Source organism: Bicyclus anynana, chromosome 14, assembly GCF_947172395.1.
Source record: "Bicyclus anynana chromosome 14, ilBicAnyn1.1, whole genome shotgun sequence".
NCBI classification, from domain to species: Eukaryota; Metazoa; Arthropoda; class Insecta; order Lepidoptera; family Nymphalidae; genus Bicyclus; species Bicyclus anynana.
The window spans coordinates 11,926,440-11,952,136 of record NC_069096.1 but is presented as its reverse complement, the minus strand read 5'-3'; the positions used below and the strand labels follow the sequence as shown (position 1 = coordinate 11,952,136).

The 25,697-nt window shown below is 35.7% G+C and overlaps 1 protein-coding gene across 1 annotated transcript; it reads left to right on the top strand.

The window, feature by feature from the left end:
- The first annotated feature begins 12,635 nt into the window (after window positions 1-12,635).
- Window positions 12,636-19,898, top strand: LOC112048877 (beta-1,3-glucan-binding protein-like). Its single transcript, XM_052885548.1, has 4 exons — window positions 12,636-12,848; window positions 16,490-16,590; window positions 18,965-19,080; window positions 19,538-19,898. Exons 1-4 carry the CDS (start codon window positions 12,636-12,638, stop codon window positions 19,810-19,812), a joined length of 705 nt encoding a protein of 234 aa, XP_052741508.1. The 3' UTR covers window positions 19,813-19,898.
- The last annotated feature ends 5,799 nt before the right edge of the window (window positions 19,899-25,697 follow it).

Below are 25,697 nucleotides of genomic sequence, written 5' to 3'. Positions count from 1 at the left end.
AAAGACTATCTGTTTAGAGATTCTCGCACGTTTTGCAAAAAATTAGAAGGGGGCTTAATCCGCCGACGCCCATGGATCTGTTTTTGATATCTAAGGATAGTAGGTACACGTATTAAGATCGGTTTCTTTTGTAGCCGTAACAATGATAGTAGGTATTAGCTTTTGGCTGGTGGGAGGCTTCGACCGTGGCTAGTTACCACCCTACCGACAAAGACGTACCGCCAAGCGATTTAGCGTTCCGGTACGATGTCGTGTAGAAACCGAAAGGAGTGTGGATTTTCATCCTCCTCCTAACAAGTTAGCCCGCTTCCATCTTAGACTGCATCATCACTTACCATCAGGTGAGATTGTAGTCAAGGGCTAACTTGTAAAGAATAAAAAAAAAAAAATTGCTCGGATTTCATCTTCCAATGGAAAATGAACATAAAATATTACTAGGTACCGATGTAGTTTTATCTCATTAGATACATTTGATCTTTATTTTATGGGATTCTATGATATCAGTAGTTTAAGTTTAGTTAACTTATGTATAGTTCGGGTTAACTTTAACTTAGTTTAAGTTAAGTTAAGTTTAACTTTCACCAAGTTAACGTTTAGTTCAGTTTTACTTTACAAATTAGACTGATTTACCTACAAACCATTGATATTATACGTTTTTGTTTTGCTAACGCTCCTTCAGTTTCGAACCCAACAAAAGTAGACTTAAGATGTTGCTGATTCTATTCATAACATATTTCGATTCGCAAAAACTGAACTAATCGTGAGGAAAATTGAAATACGATATACAATAGACATAAGGATACCTATAGAAGGATCTTTTCATTGTCCACGTAGGTAATTTAACGAGCCCTCTTTTCTTAGATATATACATAGTAGGGGAGCCCGTGATTCTAAATTTGCAGTTATTAAAGTTTCATGGGAACTCATTCGATTTGGTAGATAGGAAGAATAAATGGTTAGACATAATACTTTTTTCGCTTTCAGAGGTGGGGAAAAAAGACTTTTAAGACAATTTTTATTAATTCGGCTTACTGAAAGTCAGAATATCTTAGCGATAGTTTGGGGGCTTATTTCCTTCAAAGAAAAAAAAAAGTGAGGAAACCTGCATACCTGAGATTTTTCTTAATTCTCTACTCGTGTGAAGTCTGCCAATCCACATTGGGCCAGCGTGGTGTAATAGGGCCTATCATTATGAGAGGAGGTTCTTGCTCAACTGTGAGCCGAATAAGGATTGTTGATGATGATGATGAAAAAAAATCGGTGCCTCTTATTCCTTTAATAGGTAGGTACTTAACGCTCGAATCGTTAGATTTTCAAAATGCACACCTTTTAGCTGTTAATGAACTTATTAAATTAATTAACCTTTTTACGTAAGGATAACACAGATAAGGATGACGTGCTGTTTGAGTATTTCTGAAGCTAGTCTTTTTTTTTTTGACTACTTAATTTTTATTACTATAAACATAATCACCAATAATAAGGAGTCGTACTCGGTTACAATGTGGAGGTACAAAATAACGTGCAAGGTTTATACTCCTTTATGTTCGTCTGCCGCGCTCGAGTAAATCCTAAAATCTCATCTTCGGCTCTCCTACTAATAGGGATTAGATAGTAATAGAATAGGTAAGTAGGCACACGTAGAAAATTAATATGGGTTTTATTGTGTGTTGGATCATTGTGAATACATATTAACTTAATTATTTATTTTTGCATCTTATCATAAATATAAAAGTGAAAGGTCACTCGTCACGAAATAGAGCTAACCGCTTGACGTAGAGATAAAAAGAGAAACTGGGCTGTATACAAACTCGGTTCCAAATTATACAGAGCTGAAAATTGGCCATAAATTAGGACAATTTTAGAAGAACTCATGAGGCCAATTTTCGAAGAAATATTTGCCTAATCAGTTAAATTACTTTTTACAGGTGGACAATAATTCGTATCCCTTTGACATATAATAATTCATTGCATTGTCTGTATTTAATTGTCAGGCGACAATTTTAATAAGGATTTGACACTTACTTGACACATGTAATTAAATTATTTGACAATGACATCTAATTCATTCATTGACTTTGGCATTGACAGCCCTCGTTTGCAAAGACAACTGAAAATCCATGAAATACGAATCAAAGATGTTATAAATCATTGCGATCAGTGTGAAAATAATAAAATCAACTTATTTTCCCTGTTGGCGAATATTATTTCGGCTAAGATTATAATGAAGTAATCTAGAAAAATTACTACAAGATTTTTAGTACATTTTCAATTTCTGCATCATTCTGAAAAGTGGGCCTAATGTCCTCTCCTTCGGCAGGGAGGTAGGGTAGTTTATATTGTACTAGCAGACGCCCCACGGTTTAACCCTCGTAGTTCCCGTTCCCGCGGTAATACGGGGGTAAAGATAGGCTATGACACTCACATGTAACGTGGGTTTCTAGTGGTAAAAGAATTTTTAAAATCGGTAGGGGGTAATCCATTGCTTACCTCCTACAATATAACAAACGTTACCTCTTTATAATGAATGGTTCTGTTTAGTAAAGCTTAACTAAAACTCCACTATTTTCTACTTGGGAATTACTAATAGCTTAAAATTACTAAGCTTAGATTACTAGTACACGAGTGATAGAATAACATACTAGCTTATAACTATTAAGGGTCTAGGTTCTTCACTAAGTGGATCGTCGACATCAAGTAGGACATGGAGCCGCTGGATACTGTCGGTGGTCGACACCGTGGTGTTTCGAAGTCCATACAAGAGGCATAATATGTCCTGCAGTGGACGTCAATCGGCTACTAATGATGATGATGATTTAGATTTTTATCACCAGTTCATCACAAATTCTTGTCACACACTTTCGTAACCAACCGTAGCGAAGGGTATGCGTAAATCAGATTGAACGAAAAATTGGGCCAAACGAGAGTTAGTGTTATTTTATTCATTGCTATAATATAAATTCGACGAATTTCTGATCGTGTAGTTCTGTTACGTTTAATATAATTATAATGATAACTGATAAGTTCAAGACTGTGAATACCTATAGTACTTTTTTCATAATTTTGTGTATTTTAGACTTCCAAAAATGGACTTATTTTTGTGTCTGGACCGATTAGAATAACTATTTTTTTGTTTGAAAGAGTATATTCCTGAATTCTCATTGTCATCTCTCAAAATCGTAAGGGCAAATATAGTGTTTTTACTTTTTTAATTAAGCACTTTAAATCACTACAATGATATAAAGGTCTGGAGTCGATCTGATTATGGAGCCGAAACTCAGACGAAGGAACTCATCAACGGTTTACAACAGTTACCTTGAGTTTGGGCTTAATTAATTTGTGTCGACGAGAACTTTTCACCTATGTGAGTTGTGAGTGTCTAGGGGTCTGACGATGAAAACGAAGGGCAGCTAACGGTACTCCTCAACGGTTTACAGCAGCTCTCTGTGATTGGGCTTAAATAATTTGTCGACCTAGATGGGTCATGGCTATTATTAGAGGTCTAATCACCAGACGGAGGACAGTAAATGGAATTCCTTGGTTTAGAGTAGCTACCGATTTTGAAATTTCTTTTACCAATCACAATCCACGTTAGTAAATCTACTAAACCAATTTTGGAAATTCTTTCACCAATTGAAAGCCATGTTATCTGTGAGTATCCTAGGAAATATGTTATACCCGTATTTCCACGGAAAACGGAGCTACGCGGCTGAAACCACGGAGCGTCTGCTGTTCCTTATAAAAACATAACGAATTTAACTTAAAAGAAAGTGGCTATGCAAATAAATCTTCTCTTTGAAAGTATATTCCTGTTACCCGATATTTGCATACACTCATTGCTTTATATTAGCATACAGGGCAGGTAATTACTTTAACGTTTGTGAAGATGCATACCTACTCTGTAAAGAAGTAGATAAATATTGCCTTAACTGCCTTATTTATCTAAATAAAATTAAATAGCTATTAGGCCGCAACATTTTCGTCGAGTTTCGGTGAAACATTAAGTATGTTTATCGCCATGTTCGTGAATCTTTTGTGTTTTTCTAAGGTATATCTGAATTAGTACCGTATCATCAGTTTATATAATATATACAGCCGCGTATAAACCGTCAGCTAACCGAGTTATGGGTAAAATAAACTCGCCATTTCTTCCAAGCACCTAAGCCACCAGTACTATCTTAAGCTACCTGTCCATCACCACAGACTAATGCGGTGCAGAGTTATGTACTGTGTCTGTCAACCGGAGAGGAGCAAGGCTGCTGGGCGAAATGAGAAAGTAATGTGGAACGGAGTTGCAGACGTTATTCCCCGCTCCGCTTACCGGTTTTATATGAATCTTTAAACTAGCTCGCAAGTCTCTGTCCACTTAAGAGAAGCGCAGATTTTGTGCAAATCAATTGGTTAATATTTCTCCGTTTCTCGGCTCCGCTGCCTCGCTCCGCTTCGGTGGACTGGCAGCCTTAGACTGCATATGACAGAGAAGTCGTCAAACCAAGTTCTTGGCTTTACCCGTTATCAGAGACTTCTATCGATTGATTGAAAGAACAATTGTGGGGTGTTTATAATAAAAAATATAGAAAAACAACGTCAGTAAACTTTTATACCTTCACTGGATATTGAAAATTTAACGAGCAACTATCATGGGCTCCTTTTATGCTAAGACTTTAATGCCATATTCAAAGCAAACATAATGGAGAATTTCCCTTTTGATCTTTGAGCTTATAATGCGCCTTGGAAACGCAAGAGGCAAATGTATTTACAAGATTTCAGGAGTAGTAAAGGTTACGTCAATAGGTTGTTTACCCGATTACATCATCTTGCATAGTTCTCAATTAAAAATAATGTAGGATTCAATGTTATAGATATGACGTCCACCGCTGGACATAAGCCTCTTCCATGGAAATCCAAACTAAACGGTCTCGAGTCGCTAGCATCCAGCGCTTGCAACCCGCTTGATCCTCAGTCCACTTAGTTGGGGGTCGACCAACACTGCGCTTTTCGGTGCGGGTCGCTATTCCAGTACCTTGGGACCCCAACGTTTATTGGCTCTTCGGACTACGAGTATTTTCGAACCTGGCCTTCCATCAATTATTACAAATTGAACTCAAAAACTTCCTGATTAAAGCATCACATACAACTGTAATTTAAAAAAGTTGCATTTTTTTAAATTTTCCCGCATATTTTTTAGGGTTCCGTAGTCCACAGGGAATCCTTATAGTTTCACCATGTTCATCTGTCTGTTCGTTCATCCGTCCGCGCTTTAGCGCACTATTTACTTCTAGAAAGCTGTTTGAAAGCTTGATAGCCCAGTGGATATGACCTCTGCCTCCGATTCCGGAGAGTGTGGGTTCGATTAGTAATTCGAATTTTCGAATAGTAATTCGAAAATTGCGTATTAGTTCCGTTGTTCATTAAATAGATAAATTTCATAAGAAGTTAACTCAGAGTTTATTAAAACTAGAAAGCTGAAGTATGGCATAAGTATGTATAGTTAATCACGTTTATAAAATGGTAAAAAGAAAAATAAAACTTTTGGGCTTACTTCTTTACGAATTTTTCAAATCAAATCAAATCAAAAATCATTTATTTCAAGTAGGCTCAGTTTACAAACACTTTTGATACGTCAGTTGACTATTTGTAAAGATTCTACCACCGGTTCGGAAGGCAGGTTCTGCTGAGAAGATACCGGCAAGAAACTCAACAGTTGCTCTTTTGAAAAAGTCATACAGTATTATAATTTACAATTGATAACAACTACTATTTACATTTCTTATAATTTTACTTCCTGTGTGAAGGTGGAAGCTGATCCAACGGCCACCAAGCATCTTTATCATTAAGGAACTCATCAATGTTGTAGTACCCTCGACTAAGTAAATGTTTTTTAACACATTGCTTAAAGCTATGCATTGGCAGGTCCATCACAGTCTTGGGGATCTTATTATAGAAGAGTACACCCAAACCTACAAAAGATTTTTTTACTCTTTGGAGACGATATGCAGAAATGACTAACTTATGCCCGTGTCTAGTAAGACGTGGGTTTAAATCTCCTTTTCGTTTGTACAAATTAATATTTTGTCTTACATAGACTATACTGTTATATATTTTCCTCGTCTATTCCCTATTGTGTGATCGTGATAGTGTGTATCGCTATCTATTATTACAATAAAAGGGTTTGCTAATTTAATTTACGGAACCCTACACTCTGCGTGGTCCGGCACGCACGGTTTTCATTCCTATCAGCTTGACCATAACATATATATTGAGATGATGATGAGAGATGCTTATTAAGGAGATAATTTCAGGAAATCGGTTCATATTTTTTCATTGGAGCACCCTAAAGTGGACGGTTACAGACAGAATTTCCATTAGTGAGTGTTGGATGAAAGCCAGGCCGACGCCGCGGAAAGATTTTTAATTCTGAGGGCTTGGATATAGGTAAGTTTAGCTTTTTTTTTTATCAATTTTTAAAAACAAATAGTATTTTTTTTACATTACCAACCTATTTTAGAATTCAAACTATCGTGAGTGTTATTCATATTAATAATATACTAATATTTATTATAATTTTTTTTTTTATAAATTTTTAATAATGTTTTGTTTTTATACTTATATTGTTAAAAATTTTATTTAAGTAATAAATAAATGAAAGAAAAAAATTACTAATATAATGAAGCTGATGAGTTTGTTTGTTGCACTAATTTCAGAAACGACTAAAAATTCTTTCAGTGTTAGATAGCCCATTTTTTTTAAAATATAAATAAATAAATATACTTAAAAAATACACATCACTATCTAGCCTCAAAGTAAGCATAGAGAGTAGCTTGTGTTATGAGTGCTAAGATAGTTGATATTACAATATTAATATACAATTAAATACTACATATAAATACTTATATAATGTATAAATACACACAGACACTGGAAAACACCCATGCTCATCACACAAATATTTTCCAGTTGTGGGAATCGAACCCACGGCCGTGGACGCAGAAAGCAGGGTCACTACCCACTGCGCCACGCTGTATATTATCCCCGTACTTTTACGGTGACGGAAACCACGCGGGTGAAACCGCGAGGCGTCAGCTAGTTGATTATAAAACCCATCTAAAACTCCGGATCGTGCCAGAACCAGCTCATGACTAAGGGCCCCGTATGGGTTCGAAACTAGTCGGGCATCACGCGCGTTTTAGCCGTGTTTCATAATCAATTAATTACCAACTTAGTTTAACAAACCGACCAAGACAACAGACTCAAGAAGTCGGATGCCCAAGACTCCACGAAAAAGTGTGTAACAAAATTATTTGACCTCTAACTACTACTAACCTCATCTATCTTCCAATGAAAGCCTTGTCAAAATCGGTTCAGTCGTTCTAAAGACTAGTTCGGACAAACTTGTAAAAAACCAAAGACAGATACAAAAATTTTAAAAAGCTAGTCTGTGTTTTGGTAACTTTAAGCACTTTTAACTATTAAATACCTCCCTGCCAAATTTCAGCTTTGTACGTGTTTAAGCGATTTTGAGATTTCGTGATAAATCGTCCCGTAATTAATAGATAAAACGCAAATGGTAGATACACCACCTAATTATCTAAAACTAATTTGAATAGTTTTCCAAAAATCCATAGAAAAAAAGAAAGAATGAAAGAAAAATGCGTTTATTTCGAAATTATGCCACACATCACAATAGAGTGACCAAGTTTTTTTTTTTTGATTTTCAGATTTTTCTACTTTGAATCAGTTTTTCCAATGCCGTAGCTGTTGGAATTAACATTTTGAATATCTGATTTTTGCTAAATATGACCTCCTCAGAAACAGTTCCGATTTTGATGATTTTCTTTTTCTTCAGTTTGTTTTTTGATATTATTTGAGTGGGGACGGAATAATTTATATTATTTAAACAATATAATTTATTTATATAATAAATAATTAAAAACAATACACTACCGACTTTAAAAACACAAACTTATGCAGGAAACTAATAAGCAGAAGAAAACATTATTCTATCTACTGATTACCTGGAAGTCGCTGGTAATGGTACAATTAATGGATAGACATTACGAAAATTATTTTTTACCAATTAATTTTAGTGTAAAACCAAGCATAACTTTTTATTGAGTAGTCCGATTTTAATCATTATTTTTTTTATTATAAAGGGTGCATTCTGAAGATAGTCTCATATAAATATGAAAAAACCATACGAATCCTAGCGGTAGATGACTTATTGTCGGCCCATTAATTGGACCATTGGCACCGCCTTCAAAGTGATCAGTGGATAGAAAATATTATAATTATTTCGTTTATTAGTTTTCTGCATAAGTTTGTATTTTTGAAGTCGGTAATATTCTTAAATATGTAATTTATTATATAAATAGATATTTTTTAACAATATAAATTATTTCGTCCCCGCACCAAAACATTTCTGATTTTTTAAACATAAAAAACATGACTTTAAAAAAAATCATTAAAGTTTCTGAGATCTTCCAGCATATGCTTGCTTTATGTATTCTTTGACTCCATTATCAAATGCAAGTCATTGATTATAAAAAATGTCAAATTGGACGTTCTCCAGTTGAAAATAATGATGTTTACTATAACTTCTACATATATTGATTAAGAGAACACCGGCTCATAGGATTATTAAAATTATAGGCACGCTTTCAATTTCCACTCTCTGATCTCTAGATAACTGCCAAATCTTTTTTCACAAATGACATGGTGGCAATTTCCACTGTGTCCAGTAATTAAAAACGTCTGTCTACCGGATAGCCCTCTACTCCTTAAATCCACTTACAGCGTGCCGCCGAAATTAGAAAATGGGAATTTGACCTGCCATTTTTCGAGTTTTGATGTCTATCGTTCGCTTTACTTCGTTATCTTATATCGTTATTTACTTCGTTAATCGATATAATTTAGGGGTGTTTACAATGAGGTACGATGATGATAAACTTTATTTCCCTGTTGATCTCTGATTCTGATCTGATTGATATTGATTGGTACGGATATTTTTATATTATAATGGTAATGATTTTGTGACCAGGTTTTACAATTTTTCTAAATTTCTTTATTCGATAAATTTATCTGTGTTATGGTGTAAAATATGCCTTAAGCTTGCACTTCCCACCTCATTAATAAGCTGTAAGTCTGTACTTTAAAGTCATCGGCTTGCTACAATTTCCAATGGTGATGATTTCTGGAACCTTGCTAAAGAACCAGAGGCGTAGCGTGCCTTGGCGGGGCCCTGTATCTTAATTAGCTATGGGGCTCAATGAAGGCTATAAATTTCTCACAAATAAAAATGCTTGCTTAAAATAGATATAATAGTGACTTAACTTAAGTAGGATGCTTACAATTTTTGGGAGCCCGCTTAACACGGGAAAAAAGGAGATCCCATATACTAAACCAATTATAACGCTGCTGGCTAAGTCCTACGCTGAATCAAGAAAACCTCAATCGGTCCAGACGGGGATCTTACCCAGGACCTCCGTCTTGTAAGTCCACTGCGCATACTGCGCCACGGTTAAATATTAAGGATTTTCCTTAATATTAAGGAAAATCAACGTTCAAAAGTGTTATAGGTAGTCTACTCGATGTATTCTTATCAACACCGAGGTTCAAATTGTAAATGTTTAAATAATTAAAGGTTATCACAGCCTGTTTGTTTCAAATTAAAAAGGTACCTATACGTATTATCATTTATTTTTGTGTATAGATCCGCAGATAGGTAGATTCGTTCGTTATCAACCCATATACGGCTCACTGTTGAGGTCGAGTCTCCTCTCAGAATGTTAAGTTTAGGCCAATAGTCCACCACGCTGGCCCAATGCCAATGCAATGTCAATGATTGGCAGACTTCACACACGCAGAGAATTGAAAAAAATTCCTGGCAAGCAGGTTTCCTCATGATGTTTTCCTTCACCGTTTGAAACACGTGATATCTTATTTCTTAAAATGCACGCAACGGTAACCCCGGACCGGATTCGAACCCACGCCCTCCGAAATCGGAGGCAGAGGTCATATCCACTGGGCTATCACGGCTCTATAGATAGGTTTTTTTTATTCTTTACAAGTTAGCTCTTGACTACAATCTCACCTGATGGTAACTGATGATGCAGTCTAAGATGGAAGCAGGCTTGTTAGGAGGAGAATGAAAATCCACACCCCTTTGGTGTCTACACGGCAACGTACCGGAACGCTAAATCGCTTGGCGGTACGTCTTTGCCGGTAGGATGGTAACTAACCTCAGCCGAAGCCTCCCACCAGCCAGACCTAGACTAATTAAGAAAATCTCAATCTGCCCAGCCGGGGATCGAACCCAGGACCTCTGTTTTGTAAAACCACCGAGCATACCACTGCGCTACGAAGGCCGTCAAAAAACATCTTATTATTATTATCATGAGGCTTATTATCATCGGCGTAGGTTTTTGTTTCGTACTTTTTACGATGTGTGTAGTTGCAGTTGATCGTGATTGGAATAAAGTGGGAGAAAAAGATATAAAATGCGGCCACGCAAATATCTCAATGTTATCAGGAGTATACATGTGAACTTTGCAGTCTCAAACTGGTGAACTGTTGTTTAATTAATTTTGGTTAGACACTAACTAAACGAATCGAAAACGAACGAAGCTAAAATAATTATAAGTAGGTAAGTAAGTTGATTTTTATAAAAAAAAATTCAAGAGACTTTTTTTATAGTGTAAAACATAAACCTATCGCGTTTGCAAGACTAGGTCGATTGACCATAACTTTGGATTTTTATCTAATTTTTGGATCTTCCTTCTTGTGAATAATTGTTAAATAAGAATAACATATTATTGAAAAGTATTGTTAAAATGTGAATGGTAATTTAATCAGTAGATTTTTCTTTTTTAATTGAGAAAGAATACAATATGGAACTTAAGCTAACTTATCCTAATAACTATAAAAATCATGCCCACGTGGAATGGTGGCAAGAATACATGCATTTCCTCGCTGGACAGCCAGGCTGATCCTTTGCGCAAAAAATGAGCCAGCTCTTCTGTCATCAGTCGAGGCAACTAGCCGCGGTGAAATTATTCGATAAAATTTTTTGCTGCGACTCCATGGCCCAAGGGTCCCGGTCTTGATTCTGTTTCCCTGATATGACACGGTGCTAATGTGTCGACACATGTAGCGTCCCACATTAGGGCCCGCCCCATTTCCCAGGGAACCAGCGTCAATCCATCAGAGGTCTCTTGCCATCATCCCGACTGATTCCTGACGGCTCGATTAGCGCAGGAATATTTATGTTGGCAAGAGCCCTTTTTATTATATCGAAAAAATTATTCAGTAGATTAAATTATTATGAAATAGCAGCTAGTGCGGGAGTAAAATATAGTGGATTTCCCCTGGTGCGGGAGAAATATCTCAGAAAGTTCTTGCTGTACGACAAAATCAAATAAATATTTAAATTTGTCTCTTAAAAGGCAGATCTTATTTTCATAAAAAAAAGTATGAGGATTTTCTACCTCATACTGCACTGGAGCATAAATGTTATTCCTTGCGGAGAACAGGCATAAAAGCTTTATGATAGTTTGTATCTTAATTTCATTATACTTCTGTGCAGTTTTCACGTATCCATAAACAAACTAAACTACCATTTAGCATTTACCATTCAACAAAAATTTTAAATTTAGATGTTATTATTTAAAAAACAAATCTCTAAATCGAAAAATGGTATTTACACACTACACTATCGGTTAGAAGAGTAAAAAAAACAATTCAATTCAATTCAAAAAAAGAATAATTCCCACTTTATCTAAATATCGGGGAGATAGGTACCCTTTAAAAATAAAATTTTATTCTACAACTATAATGGCTTAAGTATCTTATTTTTCTACGCATGCTAAATTACAACTTGCTAGTAGGTACTAATAGTTTCTGAGCTAAATCGCGGACAGACAGACGGGCGGGAAAAGAAAAGGGTTTCTAGTTGACTACGGCACCCTTAAAATTTTCAACCTACCTATTTTTTATTGCACTTTCCGTATTGTTTTTGACATTTTAACTGTTTATCTTATGATTTAATGTAAATTCTTTTGTTAAACAAGTGATAAAAACAAATTTTAATGGGTGAGTACCGATTTTTACATAATCAACTTTACGAACGAAAATAACAACAGCGATGAAGTTTTTGAAAATAATGTTATAATGTTTTTTTAAACATAAAACAAAATACTCAATTTACGTTAAACATAAAACAAATAATTGGACCCGTTATTTTGGAAAAAACTGTCTTTGCAGTAGAAAAATTCAAAATTTTTATTACTTTAAACAATTCAAAAATAATTACTAAGTTTAAAATCAACGCTTATGTAATTCTTCAGCATGTGGTATGACTAAATTGTACTTATTTTTTATATTTCGTACAAAAATCAATATAACCTAAAAACCGTAAATTTTCGGCTAACATAATATTGCGTTATTTTAGTAGGCCTTGGTGTCAGCTATCAACCTGAAGAGTATGTATTATTTACTGTGACCATGTGAAGTGTAATATTTACGGAACATTCTGTATAATGTGGTATATCTGGCTATGCAGGCTCTCAGTCTTTAACAATATCTTCAGCAATAATAAATAGATATAGTTAACCTATTAACAATCGATATTTAATTTCACAGTAATGTGGCCAATATTGATTGGAGCAATACTTCTGACGTACGTGGGATGTGATCAAAACAAAAATATAATTTACGATGATGAGTGTTACCCTAGTGAGACAACAGTGAGTGGAACTTACGCTCCAAGCTGTACATTCTGTTCGGGATCATTAATATTTGCTGAAGAATTTGACGAATTCAATTTGCAGACATGGGAACACATATTCGATCCTAATGTAAGTACAATGTCAAGTTAACAGCAGCTAACACCTTAACTTATGGATTTTGAATTAAATCCAGACTTCAGAGTCTAAGTTTTTTTTTTGTGTGTGTATGTTACTCGATTACTCGAAGACGCCTGATTTGAATGTTGAAAAAGTACACTTTCGGTAGTCCCGTTGTCATCATGTCAGGATCTGATGATGGGATCCTGGTGAAATCGAAAAGAACTTTCAAAAATTGTAAGAGCAACTATAGAGTTCCATATTTTTAACATTAGGCACCTTAAAGCACTACAATTCACTGAAGGTCTGGAGTCGATCTGATGATGGAGCCGAAACACACACGAGGGAACTCTTTAACGGTTTACAATAGTTGCCTTGTCTTTGGGTTTTATTAATTTGTGTCGATGAGAATTTTCCACAGAAATGGTTTGTGATTGTCATTAGGGGTCTTTTTTTTATTCTTTACAAGTTAGCCCTTGACTACAATCTCACCTGATGGTAAGTGATGATGCAGTCTAAGATGGAAACGGGCTAACTTGTTAGGAGGAGGATGAAAATCCACAATCCTTTCGTTTTCTACACGACATCATACCGGAACGCTAAATCGCTTGGCGGTACGTCTTTGCCGGTAGGGTGGTAACTAAGCCTCCAGCTAGACTTGGACTAATTAAGAAAATCTCAATCTGCCCAGCCGGAGATCGAACCCAGGACCTCCGTTTTGTAAATCCACCGTGCATACCACTGAGGATCCGCGCATCCACGGCCACGGAGGCCGTCAAATGAAGTTCTGCTGTCATTAGAAGACTGATGATGAAGACGAAGGACAGTTAATAGAACTCCTCGGCGGCTTAGAGTAGCTTCCTTTGCTTTGGCTTTGAGATGGAATTCAAGTTGCATATAATATATAATCACGTCATCTAGCAGTGCTTTTTCATAGTGTAGCCTACTTAATAATTCGTTTTAATCTTTGTCATACAAGGTTATTCCATCCATGTTTATACCACGACTCCCTACGTTGGGCAAAGTTTTTTTGCCTAGATCTATACCTAGTATGATTACACTAAATATGGAAAAATAAGAAATTTTAATAAAAAAATTCAATCGACTTCAAAAACATAAAAAGTGCCAACTAAACTAATAAGCGAAAAATAACATCTGGTAACATCCGGTGTTAACCCGGCGATGTATTAATTCAAGCCATGTAAGAACAGTGCGTGTTGTCAGTGATGACCTATGGTTCCCAGACTTGATCGCTTACTATGGGCCTCATAAGAAGGCTTAGAGTCACAAAGCAGGTGACAGAACGAGATATGCTCGGTGTATCTCTGCGTGATCGAATTAGAAATGAGGAGATCCGCAGAAGAACCAAAGTCACCGATATAGTTCAACGAGTCGCATAGTGGCACATAGTTCGAAGAGCCGATGGACGTAGAGGTCCGAAGGTGCTGAAATGGCGAACCCGCACTACAAAGCGCAGTGTTGGTCGACCCTCCACCAGGTGGACTGACGACATCAAGCGAGTCGCAGGGATTCGCTTGATGCAGGCGGCTCAGTATCGTGATGTTTGGAAGTCCTTACAAAAGGCTTATGTCCTGCATTGGACGTCCATCGGCTGATATGATGATGTAAGAATATCATAAAGATTAAGGTTTATCAGACAGTTCTTTCATGTAGGTCTTTCAGAAACTACTTAAATTAACACCAAAACCGCTGTAGTACCGCTTTCAAAGTGATCAGCAGGTATAACGTAATATGATGTTATTTTTCGCTTTTTACTTTAGTTAGTACGTGTAACATGCCGCTCCGCTCGTCGCTCCGCCCGTATTGGACTCGCGGCCTTATTCAACACGTGTACGTAACTAGACCGCTGATTCGGCAAATCGCACGGGTGCATAGTGACATGGAAAATTACCACACTTCTTCACTTACGCTCGAAGACGTCGTTAGTTTAATTAATTGTAATTTTTATATTAATAAATTCATTTTTAAGAACCAAGAACTTCTTTTGTTTTTGAATTCGGTTGATTTTTTTTTTAATTTTGAAAGGATTGCGAGTTGCAGGCACTTTCACATCCCGACGCGCTCGTCGTTCCACTCAGAAATTTGATATTAACTTAGATTTAATATGTAAACCAAATCTCATGTTTTCATGTTAAAAAAGTTATTTTTCGTAAACAAAAGTAGCCTCAAATCGTTCGTGAAAACACTGACCTTGTCGCTGTTGTCAGCAGAGGGCCTAGTGGCAGTTTGATACTGTTACTATCGCGTTAACGAAAACGCGACTTTCTAAGGAACTGAAACAGCGCCATCTAGTGGGACTATTGCACAACTGTTTAAATTCCGGTAAATTAATAGACAGTAAATAAAGTCATAAAAATATAATTTATGGAATCTATAATTTTACGTCATTTTTGGATATCGTTGATATGTCTAAATAGTCATAAACTCATATTCTGCTCACTGCGGAGCACGTGTTTCCTCTCAGAACAAGAGGGGTTAGGCCGATAGACTTCACACACGTAGAGAATTAAGAAAATACTCAGGTATGCAGGCTTCTTCACAATGTTTTTCCTTCACCATTTGAGCCACATGATATTTAATTTCTTAAAATGCACAATAACAGAAAGTTGGAGGTGCATGCCCCGAACCGGATTCGAACCTATGTTCTCCGGAATCAGAGGCAGAGGTCATATCCATTGGTATATTGCTAAATATGCAGAGAAAATGTTTTAAACATTCAAGATAATATAATCAATATTTCAATTTATATAGGTAAATTGAAATGAATTAACCAACGCTCTGCAGTTTCTTCCACGAATTTCTAGTTTAGTAGGAATACAGGGGTGAAATAACCTGTGACACTCACAAATAACGTGGCTTTCTTTTGGTAAAAGTATTTTCAAAATTATATCAATAGATCCAGAGATTACTCCCTACAACATCACAAACCTCTTTACCTTTTTATAATATTAGTGTAGATAAATTACTACTCTTCTTCCGCTACTATTTGCAACTGACCTTTTTTTTTCAATTTAAGATTCTGAAATTCAAAACTATAAGTTGTCAAAACGGTCTTCATAGCGTATCGCATATATATAATTTCGATTATTGTCTTATACAGTTGACATAAAAAAACGCACCAAATTCAATATTATTTATTATTTATCATAATTTAAATATATTAATATAAATTTGCGTTTACGTCAACGCGATAGTAACAGTATGAAAATATTGAAAACTCCTACTACACACACCACACACACAGTGATCTATCGAATTTGACAGACGTTCTGCGTGCGTCTCTATAATACTAGCTGTCAAATTTAATTTAACAAGCCGTCTCTGAAAGAACCACATGAAAAAACACTGTCTGAAAATCTTATTAATGATATTCATATAATACATAATGGCTTGGATTAATTAATACATCACAGGCATTGCATCGTCTTCAAACTGATCAGCAGGTAGAACATAATAATGTTCTGATGTTATTTGTAACTTTTTAGTTTTAGGATCTTGAAGTCGGTAGTATTTTTCATTGTTTGTTTATTGGAATCTAAAGGCTCCGAAACTACTGGGCCGATTTAAAAAAAATTCTTTCACCAATGGAAAATGCATTATCAATGGACTAATATAATTTTTTCCATATACAGAAAGAGGGATTTTATACCTTGGTAAACAGTCGCAGAAACTCATTCACCGAAGATGGAGTCCTATTCCTACGGCCTTCGATTTCGTCAGATCAATGCGCAACGTAAGTGATGAACCACCAGCTGATAGGTAAAGTACAGCTGATAGGTTTAGGTAAAGTAGTAAATAGGTAAGTAACTTAATACTTCTAGTCCGCTCAGGAGTATTTATTTATTTATTAACACAAAAATACTTGCTTACAGTTTTAAATATAATAACTATGCGCGCTTTATAATTAAGCCGTCAGAGGGTGGGGACACTTGACTCTAACAAAAAATAGCTCTTAAAAGCTTAGTATTTTACAAACGGATCCCGAAACCAAAAAAATATGTTTATAGAAGACCTCATACAACTTTTAAAGACCTATCCAACGATATCCCACATCCCCACTTTACATGCAGGGGGGGTACCTCCCCTGTAAAGAAATATTTTTCAAGATTTTATTTTACGACTTTGTTCTCATTAACCGACTTCCAAAAAGGAGGAGGCTCTACGTTCGGCTGTTTTTTTATGTATGTCCAGCGATAATTCCGTCATTTCTCGACGGATTTTGAAAATTCTGTTTTAATAAAAACTCTGAACTTTTTGAGAGATCTGCCAGTGGCTTCATGGGGCAGTTTAAGAGTAACATAAAAACAGATTTTTTTGTAACCTAGTATGGTGTGCAACCATTTTATTTTTATTTCTGACATTAATATCATTACGTTTTTATGACCAAACACGAAATTCTCAAATATGTACTGACAATGTACATACTTATCTATATGTATCATAATTTTAATTTTTTTCCTTTCTCCCATATCGACTATCTAGGTCCGATTTGATGTATCACCCGAACAGCTCTCTTCTGCAGAACGAGTACACTCAATATTACCAGCATTATTCAATAGTAAAATACCATATGACATAATGCTGTGAAAGTAGCTAAAGTACATAAGTCTAGCAGTGTTTATGTCAGCCATATTATGACGAATTGTTTTAACCGCATATGCAGCTGAACTAAGTGTGTTCGATAGATTATTTACATGTGGGCCCCATTGCAGCTTAGCAACTAACTAACTAAACTAACTTACTAACTAACTAAAACAGTGGTATCAACCGCATACATTGAAAGTATACAATGCCAGTACGCACTCATAGTGTTCTAGCACTGTATAGTTTCAAAACGTAAAACAAAATAAAGTTCTGGAAAATATACACGATTTCTACGTACTGGTCACGTATAATTTCTGACGCTAATTCAGTGAATATTTTAAGAAAATATACAAGGCTAGAACCTAGAACCAACGTATTCTGACGTTTTTTGATTTAGAATGCAAACGTATAGCAAATGTTTGCAAAGTAGGTTTATGTCGCAGGGACTTGATAAAAACACGGATTTGGTTTTTCATTTCACTAAGGGATTTCATCAAATCACGGAGAATGTTAAAACAACAACACGATTTGATCTTTTCCCTAAACAAATCTAGTGAATTGAACAAATTGCTGAATTGGTTCAGTGAAATAACAGGTTTTAAACTTTTAACCTAATCACTGAGGGCACCTTTACCAGAGTTATTTACGTTTTAACTTAACCTAACCTAAATCTATATTTTTACCAAAATTTACTTATGGTAAGTAATGCAGTATATTTTTCGAATAACTAAAAAGTATACGCGATAAAAGCGTAATAACGATGCATAGTTTAGTCCTTTTATACTTACAATAAACGCGTGACAACTAGATCTAATTCCTCATTATTAAGCTTAACATTGGCTGTTACTTGCAAGACGTTAGGCAATGTAAATTTTGTGCATTTTGTTCTATTCTTATTAAGTACTAAGTTATTAGCTTCAAACCAATATACCACTTTCTTCAGAGAGTTGTTTACATCGTCATAATTTATTTCTACTCTATTAATTTTAAACTTAAGTGATATATGATCTGCAAGCAAAACTATCTAACATGATTATCATTGTCAACATAAGGAAGGTCAATAATATAAATGAGAAAAAGAAATCGTCCTAGTATAGATCCTTGAGGAACCTCCATTTTTACAACAGACTCCATTTTTACAACCCGGTAGACTGTTTTAGGCTCCTCCACGTCATATCCAAAATTCTGCTTTTTCGATTCATTTTCATTTCTAAACCGAATTTTCCGGCCTGCTGTCTATTTTTTTATTCTTTACAAGTTAGCCCTTGATTACAATCTCATCTGATGGTAAGTGACGATGCAATGTAAGATGGAAGCGGACTAACTTGATAGGAGGAGGAATCGATCGCTTGGCGGAACGTCTTTGTCGGTAGAGTGGTAACTAGCCACGGCCAAAGCCTCCCACCAACCAGACCTGGACCGATTAAGAAAACATTAATCGGCCTAGCTGGGGTTCGAACCTAGGACCACCATCTTGTAAATCCGCCGCGCATACCTGTAAATAATAAACATTCTTGTTATAGGTGCAAAACGAACCCAGTCGTTACCGCAGCTATTCGGACAACCAAGTCCTTCAGCTTCCGCTATGGCCGTGTCGAGATGCGCGCCAAGCTACCTGCGGGCGATTGGCTGACCCCAGGTAATGCTTAATGTCATCATCATTATCATATCGGCTCAGGCTGTCCACTGCTAAAAGGAACCTAATAAAGAATCTTCTAAAAGATACCAATACGAACGTACATAAGCGGAAACTAAAGAATTATTTTTTGGGACAGCCTGTGTAGCGTCGCAGCACCGGTTCACTCACACTTTTATTTAACTACCCTATAATGATTATTCTTGGTATTTATCCTCTTCTGTTTGTTAATCTGTTTATTTATCCTCTTCTGTTTGTTAATAATGTTCTGTTTGTTCCTAAATATTGTATTATGCAATAATAACCAGTGCACAGTAAAACTAACTGTGGTTTGTGTTGCACTATGGTTAGGCTTAATTTCAATGTGTTGTTTGTTGAATAATAAATAAATAATCAAAATTATCTTGTTGACATAAAAGTTCTTCCAGATAAATGAATTCACTTTCGATATTTTCCACAGCCTTGTGGCTTTTGCCGGCCTCTAGCGTCCAGTACGGACCATGGCCGTCTTCGGGACATATTTCCATTATGCACTCAAGAGGGAATCGGATATTGCTGCATAATGGCAAAAACATTGGCATTCAGTCAGCCAACGCCGGCTTGAGCTATGGAATATCTCAGCAGAGTGCCTTAATTCAAAACCAATTTAGCCGTATTAACGAATCCGGATACAACAGGGATTTTCATTTCTATCAGTTAGAATGGACTCCAGGTAATAAGTACAATAAACCGTAAAAACGTTTTTTTCTTTTTTGAATGATATATACTAGCTCTTGACTGCAATCACTTCTGACGATAAGCAATGATGCAGCTTCTGGTGAAATGCGCTTACATGATGCTTATTCGAGAGCCGTGACAGCCCAGTGGATATGACCTCTGCCTCCGATTCCGGAGGGTGTGGGTTCGGATCCGGTCCGGGGCATGCACCTCCAACTTTTCAGTTGCGTGCATTTTAAGAAATTAAATATCACGTGTCTCAATCGGTGAAGGAAAACATCGTGAGGAAACCGGCATACTAGAGAATTATATTAATTCTCTGCGTGTGTGAAGTCTGCCAATCCGCATTGGGCCAGCGTGGTGGACTATTGGGCTAACCCCTCTCATTCTGAGAGGAGACTCGAGCTCAGCAGTGAGCCGAATATGGGTTGATGACGATGCTTATTCACTCTTGACTTAATGATACCAACATGGTAGGTGGTAGAAAAAACGGCAGCTGAAAGGGCATTCCATAATTATGCAGTGCGATAAACGCATTTATCGAAGCGATTGGATATTTGGTCCACTAGTGACTGTTACAGTATTTACATAATTACAATCTAAAAAATACGAACACACTCTCTCTCTCTCTCTGAGGCTCTGTAAAATCTTATTAAAGTATTTATATAATAGACACTGCGTGCTTATTTCCGTAATATTAAAATCCGTTTACAAGTTTACATAAAATCAATTTACAATAAAAATAAACAGTTTACATAATATAACCCAAAAAAATATTTTACAACTACTATTATTTGTGTGTTATATATGTACAGTGTGTTTTAAAAATACCGTCCGATCCAAAATGCGCGTGTAAGCACCATAATATTATAAACAGAAAAAATATTTAAAAAAATATTATTCAATAATTAAGCATTTTTATCGTGATAATTAAGTTTCTAATATTAAACATAAATGGTCCCAAAACTTGGAAAAGGACAATGGTCTGGTGTTTGTTAATAGAATTCATAAGCGTCTACTAATGTAAACTATTACAGTTTGTAGAAAGTAATTTATTTAATTTTTTGAAACAGAGCAAAAGGTCTAATTAAGTCCAAAAACTAAAATATATTCACATCAATTACATTTAAATAATTGAGTATGGCAACCATACTATTTAAACGAATATTGCATATATCGGACAACTAGGGACGCTAGTTAATATAATTATTTTTTGAAATATATATAAAATATTTTGATTTTCAAACAAGTAATAGTAATTAATTTAAATACAATAGGTACACCTATTTAATTTAAATTACTTATTTCTAATCATGACAAAATACTGCTAAAGTTCACTCTCACTTAGCGGCATTTTACATTTAAGTAATAAAATAAACAAAATATAATAGTCAAACATGTTAATAACAATTATTACCAACAGTAAGCCATATGATATATTTTAATAATCAAAGGAAAGGAACAAGTGTTTACAAACGTATTTATTGTTTAAGTATGTTCGACATGATTTTAAATAAAGGTAAAACGTAAGTAAAAATAGTAAGTAATTTCCTGAAGATTACTTATAATTACAAAAATAACAGTATCGAAAGGAAATCGATAATCATTAATCGATACTATAAAGTATCGATACTTTTACGTGTTCCTATGACAAGTCATGCACTAACAATTCAACTGTGAACTATCAGTCAGTGGTCAATCGCGTCGTAATTTCGTTGTTTGCGTACTTAAGCGTCTTGTAAATCTTGTTGCATTTTTCCGATACTTATCAAATGATTTTCTGTACCTACATTATTTTTTAACGACCGCTTATGTTTATGGACACCGATTCTCCCGCTATACTACTGACTTAAAACACTATTGTATTAAATTCCACGTTGGTTTTTAGATTTAATTAGGAAGGTTAATTTTTATTAAGTATGTATATTATCCATGTCTAAGAGAAAAATGGGGATCAAACCTACTTTTTATGTTCTTCGATCGAACCCAAATACCCGGCTTCATAATCATGGAATAATTAAGACTTCAATTTAAAAAGTAGGTCTCTTTTCGTTGTTGACAAAACATAACCTCTAAAACTTCAAACATAAATATCTCGAATTCCAGACTTCACATAATATTAAACCATAAGAATAAATTGTTAAGAAAATAATTATCTATCATTTTATATTTTTTTCATTCATAGACGCTTAAAAAAAATGTCAGCAAAAATTTGTTTGGAAATAGACCATTGTCCTTTAAAAAGTGACAACACTGTACTATAAATTATGGCACGTATATCTAGATTATTACCTCCTACCTACACACCTGTGGCACAAAAGTCGGCAATCGTAAAGGGTAAGTAGTAGGTATCATCGTTTTTGGCGCCCACTGTCTTTGAAACGCCGCGCCGCCGCCGACACGTGCGATGTCTGTAATGCTGTGTTTAGTTTGCTTGCGCCACTCGCCCAACATGCAGACTTAAATTAGTAGTAGTAGATCTATTTGTGACAGAGCTATTAGTGTGTTCCAGAGTAAAAGGAAAAGTTTCTGGTGTAATGTATGTTCAAGGAGATCATTTTCCACTAACCATTAATTCATCTGCCATCGTCTATCTGCGTAAATTAACTTTTAGTGTTTACACACATCACAACACGCCAGTTATGCAAGCACGCATGCATGCATGTACATAGCACAAGATGATAAAGCACCTTGACAAACCCATCACCTTGTTGTGTGTACTTGTGTGTTTACTTGCCCATTCAATACCGCTTTGAATAGAAACGTGTAAACGCAGCACAAAACATAGATGGCGGCGTTTTTATTTTGTAGTAATGCCTACTAATAATTAACCAATTTCAACTTTTGTGTTGCCATGTAAGTTTTTATAATTTTGCATTTTTTTTTATGTTAATTTCATGCAGGGAAAAAAATGTATTTCTTTTAAAATAAGGACTGCATAAAAATAATGTGTACACGACACCTAAGTACACCCTTAAGGGCCGGACGGTATTTCCTACAACACACTGTATATAGAGATAAAAAAAACTTACCCACCCCCAATTTTTTTTCATTTACAAGCGCCATTTTGAAAATTTATATAGCCTATGTCTACCACGCACTCAATGACACCTCATTTGTCAAAATCCGTCCAGCCGTTTGGGCTGTAGGGCGTGCCAAAGAAATGGACATACATACATACATACATACAAACACACAAACACACAAAAAAACATTGTCACAAAAGGGAAAAATGCACAGGAGTGTAATAAAATTAAGAGAAAAAGTATCACTACTTGAAATTTAAAGAGTTGTAGTTGATCAACCAAAAACCGCCATTCTATTGCCGACGAGGTCGGCAATGTGCGCTGATTTAAATATTTATAAAAATAGTTTTATAATACATTGATAATTTATTCTGTAATATTTACACCATTGAAAAAACTTATTCAAGTACAACATTTTGAAAAATCTGAAATAAAAATTTACTAAGCCAAGTTTTGGTCACCAGTTAGTTTTAGATAATTAGGTGGTGTATCTACCATTTACGTTTCATCCATTAATTACGGAACATCCTGTATGGTTTTGTACCTGTCGATTATTTTTGCCTAAATTATGCCGAGGAAACTATAAAATAATACTTCCGAAACATGAATATCGTCCTAAGAAGCTAATTAAGTTACCATGCTGACAAACCCTTTCTAAAATAAGTAGTACGAGGTTAGGTTTGTTTGGCTATCGTATTCGTTGGCTCTTAGTCTGTATAAGAGCGACAGCGACTTATACTTTGATTTATAATTTACAGATTCCATCAAATTTAGCGTCGATGACGTAGAAATCGGAAAAATAGATCCCGGCGCGGATGGCTTTTGGAAATATGGAAAATTCGACAGCAACAGTCGCAATCTCAACCCTTGGCGCAGTGGAAGCAAAATGGCTCCCTTTGACCAGCAAGTAAAACGTATTTTCTAGTACTAATAAGCTCTATGCTAAACCCATATTTCAGTAAGATTATCGGAATAAAAAGTTACTCCTTCAGATATCTGAGAGTGAAAGTCTTGTCAAAATCAGGAACAAAAAGATCGATAGACAGACAAACTGTTACTAATATTATAATGAGGTCATCATCATCATCATCTTGATAGTTGATGGATGTCCATTGCAGGACATAGGCACACAGTCCACCTAGTGGGGTGTCGACCAACACTGCGCTCCGCCCATTGCCACTTCAGCTTCACAACTCGTTGAGCTATGTCAGTGACTTTGGTTCTTCTGCGGATCTCCTCATTTCTGATTCGATCACGCAGAGATATTCATAACATAGCCGTTCCATCGCCCGCTGTGTGACTTTGAGCCTTCTTATAAGGCCCATAGTTAGCGACCAAGTCTCGGAACTCATCACTGGCAACACGCACTGTTTAAAGACTTCAAGTCTGCCTTATCCTGTCTTCAAGATTATCAGAATAAAAAATACCCTGAGTTACACCTTCAGATATCTGGCAGTGAGTCTTGTCAAAATCGGGAACAAAAAGATTGATAGACGTAAAAACTTTTACTAATAGTATAAAGAGGTATTGTTTGTGAATTCATGAGTATGTGAGATTGTAGGGGGTACTCTCAGGATTTTGTGAACCGATTGTGCAAATTCTTTTAGTGATAGTGACGGCCTCCGTGGCGCAGTGACATTTCTGGTGGATTTAAAAGTCGGGGGTCCTGGGTTCGATCCCCGGCTCGGCCGATTGAGGTTTTCTTAATTGGTCCAGGTCTGGCTGGTGGGGTGGGTGGGGTCGGCCATGGCCTGTTGGGAGGGTAGTTACCACCCCTCCAACAAAGACGTACCGTCAAGCGATTTATCGTTCCGGTACGATGTCGTATAGAAACCGAAAGGGGTGTAGATTTTCATCCTCCTCCTAACAAGTTAGCCCGCTTCCAACTTAGATTGCATCATCACTTACCATCAGGTGAGATTGTAGTTAAGGGGTAACTTGTAAATAAAAAATGCAGGGGCTGTACAGTACAGAAAAACTGACACAATGACTTGCGGTACTATTTTAATGCCTAGCACATATTAAATAAATCCCACGAACATAGAGAATGGTGAAATAGTTATTTGTTTGAATCCCGAACAAGCGAAGGATTATGTAATTGAATCACGAGCATAGCAAGTGATTCTAGGTTAGAATCCTGAGCGTAGAGAGGGATTCAAAGGCACAAGAGACAAATACTTTGGTCTCGTGTGATACATACAACTTTTCACCTCAATAGCGAAAAAATACAAGTTTGAGAATAATATTTATTGGAATAGATAAGTAGTTTAAACATGAACTTTTATTAAACTAAATAACTACTTTCAATTATAACTGTCAATCTGTCAAATGGTTTTTTTTGGGCAGCTTATTAGAATGTTTTCGATATTATTTTTATACAGTGAGATTTATTAGTTCGCTAGTACGCCATGCTCCACTAATTCCAAAATTCCAAAAATAAGTGCAGCTTGACAAACCTTAACAAAAATAATATGACAAAATTACAGTCTCCGAAAATGTTTTCGCCCCTTTTTCCCTATTGGAGACTTAATTCACAACAATTGTTAAAGAAATCATAACCTTTTAATATTCTCTCGACTTTGCCGGTAAAAAGTCCAGTTCGCTGTCAATTACTTGTTGTTTTAATTCAATCGGAGCTAAATTTTCACTCGTATCACTGATTTTTTTAACTTTTCACTTTAACAACAATTGCGTATCACAAATTTATTAAAAAAAAAAGATTGCTTTTGTTACTCCCGCATTACGTAAGGAATGAGGCCTGTGCGCCTAAACTTCAACCAAACTATGTATTTTGTGAAGTAAAATTGGCAAATGTCAACCTCAGACTAATTAGATAAAGACCTGCCTCACAAGACATTATTTTTCTGTCAAAGTATA